This window comes from Onychomys torridus, chromosome 18, assembly GCF_903995425.1.
Source record: "Onychomys torridus chromosome 18, mOncTor1.1, whole genome shotgun sequence".
In the NCBI taxonomy this organism is placed as follows: domain Eukaryota; kingdom Metazoa; phylum Chordata; class Mammalia; order Rodentia; family Cricetidae; genus Onychomys; species Onychomys torridus.
In genome coordinates, this window is record NC_050460.1 from 7,448,282 (window position 1) to 7,464,421 (window position 16,140).

The 16,140-nt window shown below is 49.3% G+C and overlaps 1 protein-coding gene across 1 annotated transcript; it reads left to right on the top strand.

Annotated features, from left to right (window-relative positions):
• The first annotated feature begins 3,641 nt into the window (after positions 1 to 3,641).
• Positions 3,642 to 11,549, top strand: Ptcra (pre T cell antigen receptor alpha). Its single transcript, XM_036168075.1, has 4 exons — positions 3,642 to 3,815; positions 7,577 to 7,897; positions 9,987 to 10,031; positions 11,377 to 11,549. Exons 1-4 carry the CDS (start codon positions 3,737 to 3,739, stop codon positions 11,547 to 11,549), a joined length of 618 nt encoding a protein of 205 aa, XP_036023968.1. The 5' UTR covers positions 3,642 to 3,736.
• Positions 11,550 to 16,140: the final 4,591 nt, after the last annotated feature.

The following is a 16,140-nucleotide window of genomic DNA, read 5'->3' on the forward strand; positions in this document are numbered from 1 at the left end:
TGAAGCTGCCCTTGTGGCACAATGGCACACGATCGATCGGGTGAGGCTGGCTACAAGAGTGAAGAGGAGGAAGAAATAAAGCTCTGTGCAAAATAGACACCAACATGTAATAAGGAGCCATCAAGGGTCAGGAAGTGCTATTATGCGAGTCATTTGGAGTAATTAATTAGTTCTTTGGAAAACCTGTGTGCTTTACGCAAGCCAAAATTATCTATCAGGGAGAGAAGATGGAGTGGGTTAGATTGAACTAATCACTCTCAAATAAAAACAGTTGTTTTTGTTTTCCTTGTGTTTTTTGAGGCAGGGTCTCAGGCTGCAGTCATGACTGGCCTGGAACCCTCTGGCATACTGGGGTAGCACAAACTCCCACCCTGTGCTCAGCTCCAGTAGAAAGGAGAATTGAGAAGATATCAATTATCTAGCAGGGGAGGGCTTTCTGGGTTTAAAATCCATTTACTGGTCCCTATAAACCAAACAAACAGGTTTGAAAAAAGTGGGCAGGCATGCCAGCATTCTGGAGGTGGTAGCCTTTTTTTTTTCCTTCCTTTCTTTTCTATAGAGGGTTTCTCTCACTGTGTAACAATCCTTGCTGTCCTGGAACTCACTCTGTAGACCAGACTGGCCTTGAACTCACAGAGATCCACCTGCCTCTGCCTCCCAAGTGCTGGGATTAAAGGCGTGCGCCACCACATCCCGACAAAAAACCTTTTCTAAATAGATAAGGCCTTTATGCTCTATGTTACCAACCATTAGGAAAATGCAACAAAATTTTTATTATTTTTTTTTTCCGGTTTTTCAAGAAAGGGTTTCTCTGTGTAGCTTTTCGTCTGTCCTGGAACTCACTCAGTAGTCCAGGATGGCCTTGAACTCACAGAGATCCGCCTGCCTCTGCCTCCCGAGTGCTGGGATTAAAGGCGTGCGCCACCACCACCCAGCCAACAAAATTATTCTAACAGGGCACCAGACTTTAGGTCCCCAGACCTTAGCACAGCTGACTCCATGATGGAAGAGGCGTGGTAAAACTCAGCATGTAGACAATACCACCTGCCAAAATGAAAACAAAGGCCTACTCCATCCAAGTCCACAGTTCTGGGAAAGTCTCCAGTGGACCCACCTTGCTTTTTGGCTTCTGTAGTTCCTCTTCTGGCTAGTTGTGCTTGTTCACTGAAGTATGTCAGCCCAGAACATGGTTTTTTTGTGCTTAAAAGCTCACCCCAAGAAAGGCTCACCATTACACTAGGATCCCCAACACTCAGTATAGGTGCTGGCCAGCTAATAAAGACTTTCTATTGGCTTAAACCCATGTCCGAGCAGTCTTCTCTGGTGACTACCCCAGAGATATCCCTTGTGCCCACCCACTTAGGATAGCTATCTGGGCCTAGGAAATCCGCTGCTCGTGGCTGCCAGGGCCTGTAATCCCAGCACTTGGGTGGTTTGAAGCAAGAGGATAGAGAGTTGGGTCCATCTTGGGCCATACCTTGAAACCCTGTCTCAAAAACATAAAAGAGAAAAAGAAAGACTTGAGAGATGGCTCAGCTGCTAAGAGCATTTGCTACTCTTCTGGAGGACCAGAATTTGCTTTTTGATTGTTGGTTTTTTGAGACAGGGTCTCCTGTATCTCAGGCTGGTCTCAAATTCTCTTTGTACCTTGAACTTCTGATGCTTCTGCCTCCACTCAGAGCTGTGACGACTACCAGCACACCACCTTACCTGGTTTATGCAGTTGGGGATCAAATAGGGTGCTGTGGGATGTCTTTCTGGACTCTGTGAATATGTGTTGCCCTGGTTGGTTGATTAATAAAGCTGTTTGGCCAATGGCTAGGCAGAATAAGGTTAGGCAGGACATTCAAACTGAAGAGAAGAAAGGAAGAGTGAGAGGAGATGCCAGTCCGCCACCCAGTGAGCAACAAGATGTCAGCAGACCCACAACGCCATGGCCACATGGCAGCATATAGATGAATGGAAATGGGTTGAGTTAAGTTATAAGAGCTAGCTAGCAAGAATCCTGACTCATAAGCCATACAGTTTGCAAGTAATATAAGCCTCTGTGTGTTTACTTGGGACCAAGTGGCTGTGGGGTGTGGGGGGAGAGATTCATCCTGACCATAGGGCCGACTAGGGCTTCACACATGGCAGGCAAGTACTTTACCAGCCTCCTGCTCAGACTCTATGAGGCCATGGGGGGGGGGCAACACAGCAAGACCCCATGTCAAAAAGTAACTACAGCCAGGCATGGGGGGTGGGGTGCATGCATTTAATCCCAGCACTCGGCAGGCAGAGGTTGGTAGATCTCTGCGATTTGAAGGCCAGCCTGGTCTATGGACCTCCAGGCCAGCCAAGGCTACACAGTGAAACCCTGTCTCAAAAACAAAACAATACAGTGCTGCCCTCAACCTTGGCCAGAGACGTTTCTTCTGCAGGGGCAGCAGCTAATGCAGAGACTCAGGGCTGGTCCAGATGAGCTACTGTTGAGTGCTCAGCTCCAAATAGGACATCTCCATCACCACCACCCCACCCCACCCCTCACCAGGCTCAAGAAACATCCTGTGGAGAAGGAGCTGAAGCACGGGGAGGAGTGCTGTGAAACGCTCTCTTCTAGAGTAAGATGCTTTGGTGCTCATGAACTCACTGCAGCTGTGCCAAGTTGCACACAATTCTGACAAGATCAGTCAGCAGTCCAGCGACTAACCAGACTCGGGGTTAGAAAAAAAATGGGAGAAGTCATAAAGATTATTGGAGGAGAGCTGGGGCATGTGCAGGGGAGAGGGAAGGGAGAATTAGGGGTGGATCCAGATGTGGAATTGCCAAAGAATGAATAAATATATTAAAGAAATAACCCAGCACTTGGGAGGAGGAGGCAGGAGGACCATCCTTGGCTACATAGCAAACTCAAGGCCATTTGGACTAAATGAGACCTCAAGAGAACAAATTGGTGGCTGGAGAGACGGCTCAGCAGTTAGGAGCACATACTGCTCTTGCAGAGGACCTGAGTTTGGTTCCCAGTGCCTATGTCAGGTAACTAAAAACTCTGTGTGTGTGTGTGTGTGTGTGTGTGTGTGTGTGTGTGTGTGTGTGAGAGAGAGAGAGAGAGAGAGAGACAGAGACAGAGAGAGAGAGACAGAGACACAGAGACAGAGACACAGAGACAGAGACACAGAGACAGAGAGAGAGAGTGCTCTATGTAGCCCTGGCTGTCCTGGAACTCACATTGTACTCAAACTCACAGAGATCTACCTGTCTCTGTTCCCCTTGGGCATCAGGCACATACTTGGCACATAGACATCTATACAGGCAAAATACCCACACACATAAAGTAAAAAATAATAATAATAAAAAGTCAACCTTGGCTCTGCCAGCTGTGACCTTGGGTAGGCCACCCAGGCTCCCTGAGGCTCAGTTGCCTCGTCTGGGAGTTGAAGCAGCTGAAGGATGACATGAAGAGCTATGTGTGGAGGTCCTGCCGTGCACCTGGGGTGGGCACCCAGCTCCTGGATGGGAGTGGCATCTGAGTTCCCTGACACCCCTCCTCCCCAGAGAGGTCTGAGAACTAGGGAGTAGGGAAACAGCTCAGCTCGGGGCAGAGCAGCTGAGATACAGCTGGGCCCGTGGCCTGGGAGGGAGTCAAGGGAGCCTCCTCCCCCAGCCCACACCTCAGGGCTGCAGCTGGGCCCGTGGCCTGGGAGGGAGTCTAGGGAGCCTCCTCCCCCAGCCCACACCTCAGGGCTGAAGCTGGATCATGCCTCTTCTCGAGTGGGCCATGGCTAGGACATGGTTGCTGCTTTTCCTGGCCCTCAGGGGTCAGACTCTGCCCATAGGTAAGTCCCTCTTGCCTCCCTCTTTGGCTGCCACTGAGCCATCCCCTGGTACCAGCTGAGCCTCTACAATGATGCTGGGATCCATGGCCACCTACCTGGTTCCTCCAAATGGAGTGTCAGCAGGGCCTGCTGTCCTTCTTGGAAGCATAGAGAAGTAAAAGCATCTTTGGTCTGGTGGTGTAGGCCTGCAGCCCCAGCTGGTCAGGAGATTGAGACAGGAGAATCCAAGTTCAAGGGTAAAAAGAGGAGTGTGGGTATAGGTCAGGGGTAAAGCATTTGCCTCGCTGTCATGCGTGAGGCCTAGGTTCATTCCCAGAACTGAATTGAAAAAGAGAAAGAGCAAGCTGGATGGGATCCCATGGAAGTTGGAGTCACGGAGCAGCCAGGGCCGTGTTGTGTGATGTAGGGTGATGCACTGTGGGCAACATTGTGAGCTCCTGGGCTGTCCTTCCTGCCCTCAGAGTACCCTCTTCCAACAGGGACCAGGGTGTCTCAAGTTCACTTCCAACTCAGTGAGGTCCCGAGGTGTCAGCAACTTGCCAAAAGTTTAGCTCCAGTTAGGCAAGGATCAAAGCCAGAGTCCCAGTCCATCTGAAGCATGGACACATACGGTGAGGAGGCCTTGGACTTTTGAGTCAGGGAGTCTACTTGATCTAAATTCACCCCTAGTGTGTCGTGGGACTTCCTTGATTGTTGAAGATACAGCAGGAGGCCTGAGCTCTGGGAAGGAGATACTTGGGGTATGGAGGGGAAATCTGGGAGGCCTCATAGTGGAGGTGGAAGCTGATTCGGTTGAGGAGGCTGAGGGTCCTGGGGCTCACTCCTGGCCACCTGTTGTCTCTTTGAAGGGCTTTAGGAATATTAATATAAATAATAGCATTATAGTAGCTAATACTCTTCACAAAGATTCTCCTGGGCCATTATATTGTCGGGACATTTTAATGTCAGTCAATTAAGAGGATTGAGTCAGGGACCAACCTCAGCCCTGTCTAAGGCTTGATTCCTGTGTCATATGACAAAAGTTCAGACATTTTTTAAGGCAAAGAAGACTATGAGACCTGTGGTCGCAGAGGCTCAGGTTCAAAAGCTGACTGCATATCTGCTCGGTGCCCTAGACCTGTTATTTGGCCCCTAATACCTTCAGCTCACCTTCCACAAGGCTCTCTGGCACCCTGGGGCGCTCCTTTACCTTGGCCACTCAGAGCTCATAGTGTGAATTTACTTTCAGTTGTTAATATTTGAGATTCTATTTATGATTTTTAAAATCCTATTTAAAAACAACCTTTAATTGTGTCCTGAATGGGTCATCTTTACTGAAAGAATTAGACAAGAGTGAGATGGCTCCATGTGCAAAGGCACTCCCCGCCAGCCTGACAGCCCGAGTTCAAGCCCTGGGACTTCCATTGGGGAAGCGTAGTATAGAACTGACTCCCCAAGTTGTAGTCTGGTCTCCACAGACACATGCCCCCCCCCACACACACAGAGTACATTTTTTTTAAGTTTTATTTATTTATTATGTATACAGTGTTCTGCCTGCATGTATGCTTGCAGGCCAGAGAGGGCAAGATCTCATCACAGATGGTTGTAAGCTGCCATTTGGCTGCTGGGAATTGAACCTGGGACCTCTGGAAGAACAGCTAGTGCTCTTAACCACTGAGCCATCTCTCCAGCCCAGTAAATGTTTTTAGGAAGAGGAAAAAGGATATTGGGCAGCGGTAGCGCACGCCTTTAATCCCAGCACTCAGAGGCAGAGGCAGGCCGATCTCTGGGTGTTCAAGGCCAGCCTAGTCTACAGAGCAAGTTCCAAGGACAGCCAGGACTTTTATACAGAGAACCCTGCGAATAATAATAATAATAATAATAATAATAATAATAATAATAATAAAGGGGGGGGGACTAGAGAGATCTCAATGGTTAAGAGGCTGGCTGTGGGCTGGAGAGATGGCTCAGAGGTTAAGAACACTGGCTGTTCTTCCAGAGATCCTGAGTTCAATTCCCAGCACCCATTTGGTGGCTCACAACTATCTGTGGTGATATCTGGCGCCCTCTTCTGGCCTGCAGGGATACATGCAGTAGAACACTGTATACATAATAAATAAATTAAAAAAAAAAAAAAAAAAAAAAGAGCCTGGCTGCTCTTCCAGAAGACCTGGGTTTCATTCCCAGCACCCACATGGTGGCTAACAACCATCTGTGATCAGACCCCTATCATCCCAGGGGATCTGATGCCCTCTTCTGACTGTGCAAACACTGCATGCATATGGTATACAGATATACTTACAGTTAAAACACTCATATATAATAAAATAAAAATTAAATCTTAAATAGAATAAGACTACATACTGGGGGTGTGACTCTGTTGATAGAGTTTAATTCGCTGCACCCCATCATCTGTCGTGGTGTGCACATGCCTGCAATCCTAGGACTCTGGAGGCAGAGGCAGGAGGATCCAGAGTTTAAAGGGGTCCTTGACTCCATTGGGAGTTTGAGGCCAGCCTGGGCTACATAGTAAGACGTCTCAAAAGCAAACCAAAATGAAGTTAAAAAGATCCGATTTGACTATGGTAAAATGTCAACCATTTTCTAACCTCCATTATTCCAGCTCATTCCTATATGTCAATTGATAGGCCATCCTGTCATCCCGCCATGGTGCTGGGGACCGAACTCAGGGCTGTGTGCGTTAAAGACAAGCACCCTGCCTCTTCCTGCTTTTATTTTAGTTCACATGAATTTGTAAATTTCACATGTGTGTGGGGCAGGAGTGTGGCCATCAGAGGACAACTTTCAGGGGTCAGGTCTTGTTTTTTCTTCCACCAGAAAGGATCCTAGGATTGAACTCAGATTTGGCATCATCTTTACTCAGTGAGCCATCCTGTCAGCTTGCTTCCCCCTCCCTCTGAAACAATTTAGCTTTCTCTCTGCCTCATATCATACCCCTGCCTCAGACCCCCACATTCTGGGGTTACGGGCACGGCCGGCCGGCCGCACCACGCTTAAGCAGTCTGTCCAAGAAGGCAAGGCCCAGGCATACTTGAAGTCCCTTGCTCTCACTCCAGGCCCTTCGCTCCAGAGGCACCAGCTCCCCTCAGGCAGCCCAGCTAGGTACTGAAGCACTTGTTTGTGAAGCTAATATCCTTCCCACAGGACGGAGTTCCTCCAAAGGCCTGGCAATGGTTTCCTCAATGTTATATACCCAGCACCTGCCGGAGAAAGGGGCTCAGGAGGGTAGATAGGTGGACAGTAGGAAGAACGGTGGGGATGGATGGATGTGTGCCTCCAAGAGCTGTGGAGACTGCTCAGTGAGTCAGAATGCTTGCTATATAAACACGTGGCCCTGAGTTCAAGTGCTTAAGCATGTCTGTAATCCCAGCACTGTGGACAGCAGGGACAGGAGGGTCATGGGGCTGGCTGAATGCAGGCCTAGCCCAGGAGCAGTGGGAAATCCTATCCTAAGGGAATAAGGTGACATGTGATAGAACAGGCCTCCATGTGTAAATGGTATTTACATCTACACATCGGCACATATACAAACACTCATACACACACACACACACACACACACACACACACACACACACGAAGAAGGGACACAGAATGAGTAGATTCAGGAAGGGAAGGGGTAGACTGAGGAATACGATGTTGAACGGTAATGGTATGAGGGCAGCGTGAGACGACAGAACCCAGAACTCCAACCTTCAAGAAAGTTCCCATCTGGAAGCAGGAGCCCAGGGAGCCCGCACAGACACTCTCTTCTCTTGCAGGCTTGGCCGCCATCCCCTTTCCTTCTCTGGCTCCGCCCATCACACTGCTGGTGGATGGGAGGCCTCAGATGCTGGTGGTCTGCCTGGTCCTTGATGCAGCACCCCCTGGCCTGGACAGCCCCATCTGGTTCTCAGCAGGCAACGGCAGTGCACTGGACGCCTTCACCTATGGGCCCTCCCCGGCACCAGACGGCACCTGGACTAGCCTGGCCCAGCTTTCCTTGCTCTCTGAAGAACTGGAAGCCTGGGAGTCCTTGGTGTGCCACGCCAGGCCTGGGGCTGGGGGCCAGAGCCGGAGCACACTCCCCCTCCAGCTGTCAGGTGGGGAAGCAGCCTGGGGTCCTGTCCCTTTCCACACCCTGGAGTCAGAATACAGTGGGGAGGGAAGGGAGGCTCCAGGCACCAGGCATGAAGGATGTGTAAGGGGAGACCCTGGCTCCAGGGAGAGTGGTTCTGAGGCCGTGATTCCTGGGATTGACAGCTGTGGTATATGGTTCAGGTTGCCCTTGAGCCTGTAATCCCAGCATTTCAGAAACAGAGAGGAGGATAAAGGCTCCTTGACAAGTGAGTTCAAGGCCTGTTCGGGTTACAGGAAGCTCTGTTTCAGATTCAAAATAAGCCAGGTGGTGGTGGTTCACACCTTTACTCGGGAGGCAGAGGCAGGCAGGTATTTGTGAGTTCAAGGCCAGCCTGGTCTATAGAGCGAGTTCCAGGACAGGTTCCAAAGCTACAGAGAAACCATGTCTCGAAAAAAACAAGAAACAAAGCACACACACACACACACACACACACACACACACACACACACACAACCAAAACAAAAGCAAATCCAGGCTCTGATGTGTGATTGCTAAGAGATATTAATAACTTTTTTTTTTTTGCTTGTTTTTTTGAGACAGGGTTTCTCTGTGTAGCTTTGTGCCTTTCCTGGATCTTGCTCTGTAGACCAGGCTGGCCTTGAACTCACAGAGATCCGCCTGCCTCTGCCTCCCGAGTGCTGGATTAAAGGTGTGTGCCACTGCTGCCCAGCGATATATTAATAACTGTTTTATTCATAAGTGCATATATACATATGTTTTATATATAATCTATATAAACAGTTCATATGTATATACATATATATGTGTGTATATATATAAACAAATCCTGTAAGACCAAACAATAATTAAAGAATAAACCCCTATCACTGGGCAATGATGGTGCATGCCTTTAATCCCAGCACTTGGGTAGTAGAGGCAGGCAGATCTTTGTGAGATCGAGGCCAGCCTGGTCTATAGAGTGAATTCGAGGCCAGCTAGGGCTACAGAGTGAATTCCAGGAGAGCCAGTGCTACATTGAGAAACTGTGTCTTTAAAAAAAAAAAAAAAAAAGAATAAACTCATCACCTTTTACCAAGTTTATCTATGCCAAGCACCTGTCCTAAAGCTGCTTCTTTTTAAAGTTTGTAAAGACTATTACTTTGAAGTGTGTGTGTGTGTGTGTGTGTGTGTGTGTGTGTGTGTGGTGTGGTGTGTGAGAGCAGGTGCATTGGATCATCATCCCCATCCCTCCCCTCCCCACCTCCCATCCCTACCTTCCCCTCACTCCCTCTCCCCCAGGAGCTGGAGTTACAGGCACTTACCAGCCTCCTGACAAACAAGGTTGGGAACCAAACCCTGGTCTTCTGGGAAAGCAATATGCACTTTTTGTTTAGTTTTGGTTTTGCTTTTAGTTAGTTTGTTTTTTGAAACAGGGTTTTCTTTGTGTAACAGTTATGGCTGTTCTGGAACTCGCTTTATAGACCAGGCTGGCCTCCAACTCACAGAGATCCACCTGCCTCTGCCTCCTGAGTGCTGGGATTAAAGGTGTGCGCCACCTCTGCCGGCTTTTTAATGAGGGTCCTGGGTTCCAACTCAAGAAAGCATTTACCAGCTAAGCCACCTCCTAAGCCAAACAAACTAGGCTGGCTAGTGGGTGAGCCCCAAGAGTCTGCCTGCCCCCACCTCCTCAGCACTGGATTAGAAACATGGGCCACCGTGCTCTGTTTCTGCTTTTCTTTCCTTTTTAACATGGGGATGGAACTCAGGTCCTGAGTTTGTGTTACAAGCACTGCCATGACGGAGCCATTTGGATCACCTCAGTTTTATTACCTCCCAAAGAGGGTAGCTTTCTGAAAAAATACCCTGCCTTCCAGCAAGCAAGCGCTGAGAGAGAGTGGGCTCCCTGTGGGAAGGGACTGAGGTACCTCTTAGGGACAGAACTGTCAAGCAGGGAGGGGAGCCCGCGCTGGCTTCTCAGGACCTGCCAACAAGCGGGCTCAGTGTCTCCACATATGTCCGTCTGCCCTGCAAGTTGGCTAGGGCCAGGCATAGGCCTGGACTGGGAGGTGCCCCCATCCCATGGTACTCACTTCCTTCTTCTTGGCTCACAGGAGAAGCTTCCACAGCCAGGACCTGCTCTCAGGAGCCTCATAGGGGTGAGTCAGGTGGTGGGGTAGCATGGTGGTTGGGAACAAGAGACTGAGTACTGGTACCTGGCAGGTGGCATGGTTGGGAACAAGTGTCTGAGTACTGGTATCTGGCAGGTGGCATGGTTGGGAACAAGTGTCTGAGTACTGGTACCTGGCAGGTGGCATTAAGCTCTAATTTGACTGTGGGTCTCCTGAAGTTGCAGTTGGGAGACTGAGGAGTTTCCAATTAAGGGATTGATTTGCTAAGGGTTAGCCTGAGCTTCCCTGGGATACGGTGGGGTTTTCAGATACCATCCTAATTCCTAGACCCCATGGAGCAGCACAGATGAGAGCCAACATGTGGGTAGGGGTGGTTGGTGGGCTCAGGATGAGGGCCTATGCATTATTGAACTCCTGAGGTGTTCAGGAGGCCTGAGAAGGGCACTGGGCTAGTAATCACAACACCCATTTCTTGCCCAGATATTTTGAGCGATTTATTCTTTGCATCAGATGCTCCTTCCTGAATGCCTGCCTCCCTCACCAAATAAAGTGTTCTGCCCAGATCAGGACCCCCAAAGAGACCACTGGAGACCAAAGATGTCCAGAATGCAATAGCAAGGTTGATTTCCGTTACAAGTCGCCACAGGGAACTCATCTCAAGCACTCACTGGCCGCAGTGAGGCAGGGAGGAGTTACTCTTTCTTGGGGAAGTTAGTTTTTATAAGCAAAAACCACAAAATTTCTTAGAGGAGAGAGGGTTAGTACGGGTCCATCCTTGATTGGTCCAGTTTTTCCTGGGACTGGACTTTGTCTTATTTTAGCTTATCTGTTGGCCCTGTCAGGAGTTTTACAGCCCATCCCTGGGGTCTGGTCATGTTATCTCCAGAGAGGGGCATCTCATGGTTAATCGGTCACCACCAGACATCCTGACTTTGTTCTTTTGAAAACACCTGACTTCACCCTCTCCAGGAAGGGGGAACTGACTCTGTTTATTTTAAGATATCTCTTCCCTGCCAGACCTTTAATCCCAGCACTCTGGAGGCAGAGGCAGGTGGATCTCTGTGAGTTCAAGGCCAGCCTGGTCTACAGAGCGAGATAGATCCAGGACAGGCACCAAAACTATACAGAGAAACCCTGTCTCAAAAAACAAACAAACAAAAAAACTCTTTTGGGTTTCTGGGGGAACTGTGTCTGGGCCCTTGGTGGGGGTCCTTCATAAAGTAAAATGAGGGCTTAGTAGGAGGCATGCGTTATCACCAGTAGAGACTAAGGTTAGAGACCGGGAAGGAATCTCCCTGGAGATGGAGAATGGCCCTCCTTGTCCCTTGGGTGGTCTGTGCTCCTGGGGACTCCCCCACTCTTTCTTCTGCAGGGACACCGGGTCAGTTCCTGCGGCTGAGTGCCCTGCGACTACTTCTTTTCAAGCTGCTTCTGTCCGATGTGCTTCTGACCTGCAGCCGCCTCTGTGTGCTGGCTGGCCAGCACCCACTGCCGCCACCCCCACGCGGGTCCCTGCGTCCCACCCACCGAATTTGGACATCGTAATGAGGGACACAGCTTTGTCTTACCCATTCCTCTGAGGCTCTTTGCTGAGCCCTAGATGGCGACGCTGGACACTCCTGCTGCCTGCAGCTGGACACAAACCCTGGCTTCCAGGAGGCCGGCTGGGCCCGCAGCTCAGGACTGCCTGCTTTGTGTTCCTTACTCAAGTTGTGGAACTTTTTTTTTTTTTTTCCTGTATGTGGTTGGCCTCTTCCTGTAAATGGGGCTTTCTGGGACGGGGCTCTGCCTCCCTCATAGCCTGAGGTTCTGGGAGGAAAAGGACTGTGTCTCTCCCATCAGCAGGTAGGAGGGTGAGGATGTGCCCTGGTGTGTGTAATCAGGCACAATACAGAAGAGCTTAGATGACACAAACACATTGCAAAGCTTTTCATTTGTGTGCCTGGGGGAGATGGTGTACCAGATAAAGAGGAAGCAGAGATCTGGGGGGGGCTCTCTGGAAGAAGAGCGGGAACCTGGAAACTGCCTGGTGGGCCTGGGGATGGCGGTGGGGGGGGGGGAGAGGTTGTAGGGAGTCTGCTTCTCCTACGGTCAGTCACCGGACAAGGGTCCTCTCCGCCCCCTTACCCTGGCACAGCTTCTCTGAGAGGGCAAGGCGGAGTCAGGGAGCCAAGGAGGTACTGCTCATCTGCTGGTCTTGTGCAGACTTGAAGGAAAGGTGCAGAGCCAGGATTCCCGGGTGTCAGGATCACATCCAATGCTAGCAGCGTAAGACAGTAATTGCAAACCTTCACACTAATTAAAGGTCATTATTCATTTGACAGGTAGTAACTCAGCATCCGCCGGGAGCCAGGTACTAAAGAGATTTGGCTTTGTTGATCTTCCCTTGTTCCCCAAAGACAGCCTTCACATGGCCTGAGGATGAGGTTCCCACAGTAGAGAAGAATTTGTTTTCAATCATGTGTGTGTGTGTGTGTGTGTGTGTGTGTGTGTGTGTGTCTGCACGCGTGCGTGCATGCATGTGAGAGTAGGAGCCCATGGAGACTAGAGGTGGAGCTGGAGTTATAGATGGTGGTGAGCCACCTAAAATGAGTGTGGGTACTCAACACAGGCTTCTGGAAGCTCATCTTTCCATCCCTTGAGCCTGTCTGTCTGTCTTTCTTTCCTTTCCTTCCTTCTTTTCTTTCTTTCTTTCTTCCTCTCCCTCCCCCATTCCTCCTCCTCCCTCCCCCCTCCTCCCTCCTCCTCCCTCCTTCCTCCTCCCTCCCTCCTCTTCTCTCCCTCCTCCTCCTCCTTCTTCTGCATCTTCTTCCACTTCTGCTTCTTTAAGACAGAGTCTTGGGTCTGGAGAGATGCCTTAGAAGTTAAGAAGGTAAGAGCACTGGCTGCTCTTCCAGAGGACTCAGGTTCAATTCCCAGTACCCACATGGCAGCTCACAATGGTAACTCCAGCTCCAGGGGATCTGGGACCTGCACACAGACACAGATTCAGGCAAAACACCAATTCACATTAAAAAAAAAAAAAAAAAAAAAAAAAAAAAAAAAAAAAAAAGACACTGAGTCTCACTACACAGCCCTGGCTGTCCTTAAACTCACAGAGATCCACCTCTCTGTGCCTCCTGAGTGTTGGGATTAAAGGCATGTCCTGACAATCATATCCAGCCCTGAGACTCCTAATCTATGTCCACTGTATATATTGAGGCAGAGTCTCTTGGTTGAACTCTGAACTCCTCTTTTTTCTTTGAGACAGGGTTTCTCTGTATCTTTGGAGCCTGTCCTGGAACTCGCTCTGTAGCCCAGGCTAGCCTGGAACTCAGAGATCTGCCTGGCTCTGCCTCCCGAGTGCTGGGATTAACGGTGTGAGCCACCACTGCTATGCTAAAGATAATTATGGGCTGCCGTGTAGTGCTGGGTAATTGAACTCAGGGCCTTTGCAAGAGCAACAAGTACTCCTAACTGCTGAGCCAACTCTGCAGCCCCTGAATTCTCAACTAAATCTAGAGCTCACAGATAAAGACTAGTCCAGCTTCATTGGGCTCTGAGGATCCTGTCTCCACAGAACACTGTAATTACCCAGTACGATACCATTCCTCTGCGACATTTACATGGGTTCTGAGGATCTCAATTCTCGTCTTCATGCTTGTGTGGTGAGCATGTTAACCACTGAACCATCTCCCCAACCCATCTCCTGCCTCTTTCTACAGATCCTTTGGGTAGCAGGGGCACATCTTCTAGAGATGAGACTGTCCCTACCTCCTTAGGAATTGATTTTTCTTCCATGGTCAAGTTCAGGAGGGGTCCAGCTGTAGCCTCTATTTCTTTAAACATTGTCCCTTCCCAGCTATCAGTGTAGGCTTTGAACCGAAGCTAATTGTTTGCCTCTGTAAATGTCCCCTCAGCAGCCCTTGGTCCAGAAGCTGAGTTCCTTCACTCTCAACCTTGTCCTGCTCCAGTCCCTTAAGTCACCACTGTGGCTGAATAGTCTCCAGGAGGGCTTCCAAGTCTTGTGAGTCAAGGACAATGGCCAGTTTTTGAGCCTCCCCAAGTCTAAAAGAGCCTTGAGAAAGTAGAGACACCCTAGAGACTGTTCCAATACTGTGTTCCAGGTGCCATAGTCCCATCTAGCCAATGTGCCCTGATACCAACACTGTGAGTGTTACAGCTCTGAAGGGAAAGTCATCCTGACAGTCAGAAGCCAGGGTGCTGTGGGATGTCCTTCTGTATGCTGTGAATATGTGTTGCTCTCATTGGTTGATAAAGCTGTTTGGTCAATGATGAAGCAGAATAAGGTTAGGCTGTACAATCAAATTGAAGATGGAAATGAAGAAAGGCGGAGTTGAGCAGATGCCAGCCAGCCACTGAGGAAGCAAGACATGTAGAAAATTAGGTAACAAGCCACGAAACACATGGCAAGGCATAGATAGGAATTATGGGTTAATTTAAGTGTAAGAGCTAGCTAGTAACAAGCCTGAGCCATCGGCCAAGCATTTATAATTAATATAAGCCTCTGAGTGGTAATTTGGGAAGTGGCTGATGGGTATTTGGGAGATGCTGGTAGAACAGAAACTTCCATTTACACCAAGGAATATCACAAGTCACACAACACAACAAACCTCATACAAGAGATTTATTGGTAGAGACACAAGAGGGTGGCTGCCTCTACTTGGGGGGAGAAACAGCAAAGAACTGAGCAGGAGGAAGGCTTTATATAGGATTTCTTGTGTGGGGGCTTTCCAGGGTGGCTTTGGATTGGAGGGATTATATGGCCTGATCTTGGGCAAACTCAGGGATTGGTGGGATTTTGTGCCCTCGTCTTGGGCTTTTTTTTTTTTTTTTTTTTTTTCCTATAGAGCAGGGACTGTGTTGTTGGCTATTTATGCCAATTTGGGTGGCAGGTCTGGCTTTCTGGCTTTCCTGCTGCTGGAAGATACCTGTTGCAAGCCCTACCCTTGGAGACCTGGGGGTCAGGCTTGACTCCATGAGGCTGCTACCAGGCAGCCCTGCCCCCTGCCTCCCACCCCCGACTTCTGCCCCCTGCTGAGCTCTAACACTTGCTTTGGGAAAGTCTTTTCTCTCAGAGCTGTAACACAGCCAGAGAAGTCTGGAGGCAGGGCTCGCCACTCTCCTGGAGGAGCTTACAGACACAACTGCTTTAAAGAGGACACTACACCGCAACCTGTTGGGCTTGGAGAGCTTCATAAGCAAACACACCTAGACTTGAGGGAGAAAACAGGGCTTTGTGGGAGAAGCTGCATTTGTGGACAGCTTCCCGAGAAGCTGAGCCCAGAGTCAGTTTAAAGCAATGCCAAGAACCCAGAGAGTCCTCTGGTCTTTTTGCTTTCAGCTTCCAAGACTTGGAATCAAAGTGCTGGTACATCACACCTAACTGATGTTGCTCACTTTTGTGTTTGGTGCCAGATTGAGTTCAGAACCTTATGCATACAAGGCAATGTTCAGTCAGGGAATTCTCTCTCTCTCTCTCTCTCTTTTTTTTTTTTTTTTTTTTTTTTTTTTGGTTTTTTCGAGACAGAGTTTCTCTGTGTAGCTTTGCACCTTTCCTGGAACTCACTCTGGAGACCAGGCTGGCCTCGAACTCATAGAGATCCGCCTGGCTCTGCCTCCAGAGTGCTGGGATTAAAGGTGTGTGCCACCACCGCCTGGCTGAAATTTTCTTTGTTTAACAAAGAGCTAGTGCCGGGCACCCTGATGTCACAGAGGCAGAAAGGAAATGTAAATGTTCAATGCCAGGTTCCTGCCTTCTAGAAGCTCAGAATACAAAGAAATAAAGAGACTGAGATCGCATGCTAAAAATACTGGAATGTTTTCCATCTGCTCCATACATTTCAAGGGATTTTTATTTGGGAGACAGGGTCTCCTGCAGCTCAGGCTGCACACCATGACTGTGCAGCCAAGGATGGCCTTGAACTTCTAATCCTTCTGCCTCCCGAATGCTGAGATTACAGGTTTGCATCACCACCCAGCTCCAAGTTTATGCCAGCCTAGGGATCGAATGCCAGCCTGGAGGTGGAACGCCAGGGATTTGTGTATGCTAGGCAAGGGCTCTACCACTGAGCTACCCATAGCTTGTTCATTCATTTTTAATCCCTCCTTATGCCAGGGGGTGTGTAAATGTTAC

What these genes read in the sequence shown, in the direction of transcription:
- Ptcra (XM_036168075.1), top strand. Translation starts at nt 3,737, where the DNA reads ATGCCTCTTCTCGAGTGGGCCATGGCTAGGACATGGTTGCTGCTTTTC. An exon ending in GGGTCAGACTCTGCCCATAG is followed by an intron (nt 3,816 to 7,576) that starts GTAAGTCCCTCT and finishes CTTCTCTTGCAG; the next exon opens with GCTTGGCCGCCATCCCCTTT. An exon ending in ACTCCCCCTCCAGCTGTCAG is followed by an intron (nt 7,898 to 9,986) that starts GTGGGGAAGCAG and finishes CTTGGCTCACAG; the next exon opens with GAGAAGCTTCCACAGCCAGG.